This window comes from Myxocyprinus asiaticus, chromosome 31 (assembly GCF_019703515.2).
Source record: "Myxocyprinus asiaticus isolate MX2 ecotype Aquarium Trade chromosome 31, UBuf_Myxa_2, whole genome shotgun sequence".
Lineage (NCBI taxonomy): Eukaryota > Metazoa > Chordata > Actinopteri > Cypriniformes > Catostomidae > Myxocyprinus > Myxocyprinus asiaticus.
The window spans coordinates 30,432,263-30,440,249 of record NC_059374.1 but is presented as its reverse complement, the minus strand read 5'-3'; the positions used below and the strand labels follow the sequence as shown (position 1 = coordinate 30,440,249).

At 36.7% G+C, this 7,987-nt stretch overlaps 1 protein-coding gene across 1 annotated transcript; it reads left to right on the top strand.

The window, feature by feature from the left end:
* Positions 1–1,294: 1,294 nt before the first annotated feature.
* On the top strand, positions 1,295–7,855 carry hspa13 (heat shock protein 70 family, member 13). Its single transcript, XM_051664860.1, has 5 exons — positions 1,295–1,432; positions 2,173–2,513; positions 2,608–2,821; positions 3,025–3,192; positions 5,067–7,855. The coding sequence occupies exons 1-5, from the start codon at positions 1,408–1,410 to the stop codon at positions 5,633–5,635; spliced, it is 1,317 nt and encodes a 438-aa protein (XP_051520820.1). The 5' UTR covers positions 1,295–1,407; the 3' UTR covers positions 5,636–7,855.
* The last annotated feature ends 132 nt before the right edge of the window (positions 7,856–7,987 follow it).

Below are 7,987 nucleotides of genomic sequence, written 5' to 3'. Positions count from 1 at the left end.
CGCCGTCTCCATATGTTACCAATAAACATTCACATTTAAAGGGATAGTTCACCCAAAAATTAAAATTCTATCATCATTTACTCACCCATCCCAGATGTGTATGACTTTCTTTCTTCTGCTGAACACAAATGAAGATTTTTAGAAAATATCTCAGCTCTGTAGGTCCATACAATGCAAGTGAATGGTGGTCAGAACTTTGAAGGTCCAAAAATCACATGAAGGCAGCATAAAACTAATACATATGACTCCAGTGGTAAATCCATGTCTTCAGAAGCAATATAATAGTTGTGGGTGAGAAACAGATAAATATTTAAGTCCTTTTTTACTATAAATTCTCCTACCCACATAGTAGGTGGCGATATGCACAAAGACAGCTAACAAATTTCTATTTGTTTCCATTTAGCTACAAAAGCAATCTCCAGTTAATATTCTTGCAACTCCCCTCTCTGATCAAAAGTTTTTTTTATTTTTTTTATTAACAGCTCTTTGTTGAAACAAGAGGCAGTAAAATCTGAGATTGGGAGTTGAGATTATTTTCCATTATTCATAAAAGTTTTAAAATTCTTAAACTAATAAATATTGGAGTTAAGTCAGCAGCACACTTGTCAGAAAAAAAAAAAAAAAAAAAAAAAAAAAGGTCAGTTTGACCGAGTTATGGTTGAGGTGAGACCTACTCACTCTTACAATACAATTACAAAAAAGCTTTCTGATAGTGAAAATTGTGGAAAAAGCAGAACTAGAATATATATATATATATATATATATATATATATATATATATATATATATATATATATATATATATATATATATATATTAAAAACATCATATTTCAGAAATGAAAGTATGCCAAGGATTAAAACCACGTTAAGAGTCCAATTTGTTTTGTAAATATGTCAAATATTTTAAAATTGAATTTGAAAGATTTTATTTTTAATAATTTAATTTGAGATTAAATATTTATTAAAATATAAAATATATAACATTGTTGCTATGTGTTTTTCATATTTTATATAATTGATTTATTTGAAGTGCTATTTTTAATGGTTTGGTGGTTGGTTTGTCTATTTGCATCATGCAGAGTCTGCTGCTTCGATTTGAGGTTCGTTAATGCTTGTTCGTCATTTAAATAAAAGGGAAAAATAAAACAGGAAACACGCAAAAGTCCCCTAAGACGCTTGACTTCTACCGTGCATTCTGGGAGATGTAGTTAATTGAAGTTTAGGTTCCAGTTAATCTACATATACGTTACTGTTGAAAAGAACTACAATCCCCTACACACAACAGTTCGTATAATGTTGACGTGTATATGTGCGCACATATGACACTGCTGGCTTGGTACAGTCGGCACAGATACTAAATGAGTATCTCTTGTTAAAGCTATCAGTAACATATCGGGTTGGAGACATGGCTGGAGAAATGTCCATAATAGGTAAGTGCTGAACCAAATTAAAAAACCGGGAAAGCTACATGTTACATTTTAAAAAATAACTATTTCCCGGTAGCTCTTAACTAGCTAGAAATAGAACTGACGCAGCCGGCATGAAAGTCCCCAATAACTGACTATGCGTGGATAACTAAATGAATTTGAACCAAACCAGTTGTTGATAGTTGTTACGATGTTCAGCTTGAGACAGCTGTTAGCCTCCAAGATCTGCTTTATGTACAAAGCGCCGATTAACGTATGGATGATGAGCTGATGTCCGTTATACTCTAGATGTTACAGTGTCGATGTACCAAAAACTAGTGAGCTGCCTACCTAGTCAGCAGTTTGAGCATGTCTCAACTTTGACTTTTGGCTCTTCAGATGCACAGAACTGCTAGGTAGGCAGCACTAACAAAACAATACCAAAAAGTAGAATGGCATCACCATGTCTTTTAGACATATACCATGGTAATACCATGGTGTTCTTTGAGGTACCATGCAAATACAGTGTTATAAGAATAAGGTAATCATTCAGTACCATGGTATATACCAAAGTACCACTGTATTATCATTTAATACCATCTCTCTACCATGCTACTGTTACAGTATTTTTTGTAAAGGGACTTTGAACACTGCTACAGTGCTACACTGCTACTTTCTGTAGATCAGACACATACTTGAAAATGGTCTGCAAGCCTAATTTCACTGTTCTTCTATCTGTCATATTTTATTTTGTATCCCCACAGGTTCTGTCATCCTGGCTTTATTTTTGGCAGGGTATCTGGGACAGCAGTACTTGCCCCCTCCAAAACCCAGGGTCATTGGGTTGGATCTTGGTACCACGTTCTGCTCCGTGGGAGTGTTTCAGCCTGGCACAGGGGAAATTGAAGTTATTGGAGATGAGAAAGGACGCAAAAGCATACCTAGTGTGGTGTCATTCACCTCCACTGGTGTGTACGCTGGACATGAAGGCCAAGAATTATCAGACATCAATCCTCAAAACACAATCTATGATGCCAAGAGATTTATAGGGAAGATTTTTGACCGTGAAACTTTAGAGCGAGAGAGTGCACGATACCCATTTAAGGTACACGTGTTTTTATGTCCTCTCAATACCCTCAGTTGCAGCAGATCTTTCATCGATGTTTAGCAATACAATATCTTTCTGCACTGTTTTACAGGTAATTTTCAACAATGAGAGTGCAGAATTTTTAGTCTCCACAAACAGCACTTTCACTGTTACTCCTGAATTCATTGGTTCCCGACTCCTGTTGAAAATGAGAAAGATGGCAGAGAAACAATTTGGAGTTCCCATTGAAAAAGCAGTTATATCTGTGCCGGCAGAGTTTGATGAGAGGCAAAGAAACTACACCATAAGAGCAGCTAACCTAGCAGGTCAGTTTACTATCAGTTAGTTACTCCATTCATTGCCAGATAGACACTAACTGCAAGTCTTGTGTTGTTAGAATGTGATTTTAAGCTTTTGGGACTTTAACTTAACTATGTTTTGGACACTGTTTACATAATGCATTACACCTAATGCTTCCAACAGCTGTAAAAGTAATTGATTAGTCATTGTGCATCTCTTCCTCTACCAGGGCTGGATGTCCTGCGGGTGATCAACGAGCCCACGGCAGCAGCGATGGCATATGGCCTGCATAAGGCTGAAGTGTTTAATGTGCTGGTGGTGGATCTGGGGGGAGGAACACTAGATGTGTCACTTCTCAATAAGCAGGGTGGCATGTTCCTCACCAGAGCTATGGCAGGTGAGTACACACTAGGGCTGTGTCCTAAACAAGTCAAGAGCAGAAACTTGTTATTAAGGAAATTACAGAAATTCCACACCTCATTTTTAAGCAATATTCTGGGTTCAATACAAGCTAAGCTCAATTGACAGCATTTGTGACATAATGTTGATTAGCACAAAAATAATTTTGATGTGTCCCTCCTTTTTCTTTAAAAAAGCTAAATCCGGGGTTCCAGTGAGGCACTTACAATGGAAGTGAATGGGGCCAATCCGTAAATGTTAAAATACTCACTATTTCAAAAGTATAGCCACAAGATTTATATGCGTGTTAACATGATTATAGTGTGATAAAATAATTTGCTAACCTTTTCAGTGTAAAGTTATATGCAATTTTACCACTTCCTTGCCATAATGACGTAACACTGTAAAATGGTCTATTAACTGTTCTTCAGACTCATTTACGATCTATGGGGGACAGGGCTTTTTCATGTTATGCTCCAAAATTTTAGAACTTGCTATCAGCTGATATAAGAGAAGCACAGACTTTTGGTGCATTTATATCTAGTCTTAAAACACGTTGCTTCAGGACAGCTTTTACTCAGTTATTTAAATGTAATTTAATTTCCATTCTGTTTTATTAGTAACTCTTGTTTTGAAATGCATGTTTATTTAGTCTGTGTTTTTATGCTTTTATTTTTATATTCTTGTTCTTTTCCTATGTAAAGTGCCTTGAGAAGCTACCTTTTAAAGGCACTATAATAAAAATAAAATACACAAGCAATACCCAAATACAAGTTTTTACAGAAGTATTAAAGTGCTTTTATAAAATTATAAGCTTCACATTTCTGCCTTTAAACTCTTCAAAAATTGGCCCCATTCACTTCCATTGTAAGTGCCTCACTGTAACCTTGATTTTTGCTTCTTTATTTTCTTTTAAAGAAAAGGTGATTTTGCCACAAATGCTGTCGATTGAGCTTAATTTGTACTGAACCCGGAATATTCCTTTAACCTCTTGAGACCCGAGCATGACTGCTGTGTGCATTTTCCATCTCCATTTTTGATTTGTAACTAGTAGCACTTAATAAACATATATTAAACATAACACATTTTCTAGAGAAAATAGTTTTTCTAAAAATTGATGGCAACATCCACTCAGCTGGACTAAGTTGTGAAATTGTAAATAATACCAAGCTATAGAAAGTCAGATTTTATTTGATCAAATTGTTTATGTTTCCAGGAGTGTTAGTTATTCATGTTTTTGAGACGTTATAGACATCCAATCACTGCCAACCATGTTAAAATAAAAAAATTAATTATAAATTCTGAATCTATGTACTGATTACCATTGTCCCATGTCTGCCAAACATGCTGAGTGGTCCAAACATCATCTGCAGTCTGAAACGTTTGGTCTGATTTTAGGAATGAATGCACTGAGCTGCATAGGAAAGTTATAGGATGATCTGTTGCTCCCTATTTAGTGAATGACTTAACCTCCAGTGTGCTGTCTGTCTGCACTGGTCTCAGAACAGTTCGAAATGCACCTTATGTTCATCCTAACTCCATAAAAGCCTCTCAAAGACTCTAATCGTTTGATTCAAACAGGTTTCAATGTAAAAACTTAATTAGGTTTCCTACCAGATGTAGTTTTGTTGGCTTTCTCCCTAAGACTAAATCTGCTGCGTTGTTTGGTCACATGACTCCGTACGTCGAAAGTTTAACCCTTTACTGACAGCACGGAGTCTCTTGAACTGAGATCAGTCTGTTTAAATGAATTTAAATTATGCGTTGCGTATAGCGAAGCCAAATTACAATGTCCATGTATGTGTATGAGGGGTCGCACAAGGTTAAGGTGTTTAGTAGCACATGGTGACCACAGCATCTTAATCTCCCTAGGTAATAACAAGCTTGGAGGGCAGGACTTCACCCAGCGTTTGTTGCAGTACACCATCGAGCGAGTACGGCAGCAGTATGGTTTTCCCCCCACACTTAAAGAAGACATCCACCTTCTCCGACAGGCTGTGGAGGCCATCAAGATCAACCTCACTCAGGAGGCCCATGTTCTTCTCAAAGTTCCTCTTCACTTGCAGATAACAGGAGTCAATGGAGAGCAAGAGGAAAAAGTTCTGTTCCAGGAGAAGCTGACGCGTGAACTTTTTGAGGATCTTAATGCAGATCTCTTTCAGAAGATCCTGGCACCCATTGAGACCGTTCTCATTGAGGGCCATTTAGAGAAAGGGGAGGTGGATGAGATTGTTCTGGTCGGAGGGTCTACAAGGATCCCCCGCATTAGACAGCTCATCAGTCATTACTTTGGGAAGGAACCAAACACCTCCGTGGACCCTGACCTGGCTGTAGTGATTGGGGTAGCCATTCAGGCAGGCATCATGGGTGGCTCTTGGCCTCTGCAGGTTAGCGCTATTGAAATTCCAAACAGGCACCTTCGCAAGACCAACTTCAGCTGATTGCTTCAGAGATTTAATCTGACTTTTGTCACATGACTGTTTTGTGCCAACAAACTAAAAAAACAGTTAAACGGCATGCGTTTTGTGTCTTTGCTTCTTCCAATGCATTAGCTTTGCAATGAATACCTGATATCATGCCAAACATAATGGTTACTGAAGCATTTGTACTTAATGTCTGGGCTTATTGGCCCAAGTCACGATTTATACATTATCTTCGGAAAAGATGTAGAGTATTTATTTAGTTAACTGTTATACAAATACTGTTGAGAGAATGTTTTTTCTCTTGTTATCCTGAGCAAGTGTCTGCTTGGGGCTTTAGTCACAATGACTATTACTTATTGCCATCTGTGTGCCTAACTGGTACTAACTGTGCAATAATGCTGCATTCCGTTCAACTCAGAAAGTCAGAATTTCCAACTTCCTACGTGCAAAAAGTGCAATGGAACCACTTGAACACCACTCGGACTTCCAACTTCAAAACTCATGCGGAAATCCTTAGCTTCGTTTTTGCAGAAATGCATGTACATTACATTACGTAAACATTCATTTTTAAAGGGATAGTTCACCCAAAAATGAAAATTCTCTCATCATTTACATACCCTCATGCCATCCCAGATGTGTATCATTTTCTTCTGCTGAACACAAACAAATTGTTTAGAAGAATATCTCAGCTCTGTTTGTCCATACAATGCAAGTGAATGGTGGCCAGAACTTTGAAGGTCAAAAAAGTACATAAAGGCAGCTTAAAAGTAATCCATACGACTCCAGTGGTTAAGTCCATATCTTCAGAAGCAATATGATGTGGGTGAGAAATAAATCAATATTTGAGTCCTTTTAAATATAAATTCTCCTCCCTGCCCAGTAGGTGGCAATATGCACAAAAAATGTGGAAGTGAAAGTAAAAGGGGAGATTTATAGTAAAAATTTACTTAAATATTGATGTTTCTCACACACACCTATCATATCGCTTCTGAATATATGGATTTAACCACTGGAGTCGTATGGATTACTTTAATGTTGCCTTTATGTGCTTTTTTCACCTTCAAAGTTTTGGCCACCATTCACTTGCATTTTATGGACCTACAGAGCAGAGATATTCTTCTAAAAACCTTTGTGTTCAGCAGAAGAAAGTCATACACATCTGGAATGGCATTTAGGTGAGTAAATGTGGAGAGAATTTAAATTTTTGGGTGAACTATCCTTTAAACAAATAAAACAATGATTGAACAAATGCTAGCATTACATTACATCATTTATCCTCCACAATTTGGTTGCTAGGATAACTCCCTGTTGACAGTCGAACACATGCTAAACTGTTTCCGTATGTCATCGGAGATATGAAGTCTGAATATTCCACATCTGACTTTGAATGGAACGCAACTAGGCGTTTACATTTCATTTACAAATGACTTTGTATTCAGGGAACAGCTGTTTGTATATAACTGTGACTAATCATTCCAGTCTCTGCTTTTTATGTTTATTTGCCAAGGATAGCTGTTTTCAGCTACCTGTTGTTTTCTGTCTACTGGAGTTTGCTTATGTGTTGTTATTATCGCCATTGTTATTTAAATGTGTATAGTAGACCAAGCATAGTTTTAAAGACTTGAATCGTCTTTTCATGGGAGTTCCAGTATTCAACACAGTGAAATACAGAATGCTGTGGTAGCAGTAATGCCACTTGCCAACAGTTTAATGCAAATAATCTGAACCTTAAAGGGTCTTGGAACCCAAAAACATTTTGTTACAGGTTGGACATCACCAATGTGGTATTTATTCAAGTTAAAATTCAAACAAACTTTTATATAAGAATATGATTTAAAATATTTCTGATGTTGTGTACAAAAGGAAGGAGTGCAATTCACCAAAATGGAAAAGTCCAATATTTTAGTGGAAAGCGCACATTTACTGAAACAATTGTTTATGTTTTAGTGCAGTCTACATGTATTTTGTTTGCATAATTGAGAAAAACGTCAAATAAAGCTCAACATAACAGCTGAAATGGGGGAAAAACACACATGATCAGAGTGATCATACCTAAATGCACTTTACACGTAGCAGATGATGACTTTAGTATAAAAGGAGTACAGTACATAAGGGAGACCTTTACAACTCAACTATGGTGAATAATTTGTGAATGGAACCGTCATTTAATTTGGTGTATCAAAGTTGCATTATGCACAGGACCTGATTTCTCTGTCATTAAAACCTATATAGTCTTTACATTTTTTTTGTGCCTTTCTTCCATACTTTACTACACAAAGAAAAACACAAACTGTCAAAACTGCAGACTTTTTTATTGATTGACCTCAAACACATCAATACAAAATAAAAACATCAAACAGCACAATCATT

Coding starts and splice junctions, on each gene's coding strand:
- hspa13 (XM_051664860.1), top strand. CDS start 1,408: ATGGCTGGAGAAATGTCCATAATAG. Junction 2,514..2,607: donor GTGCACGATACCCATTTAAG/GTACACGTGTTT, acceptor ACTGTTTTACAG/GTAATTTTCAACAATGAGAG. Junction 3,193..5,066: donor CCTCACCAGAGCTATGGCAG/GTGAGTACACAC, acceptor TAATCTCCCTAG/GTAATAACAAGCTTGGAGGG.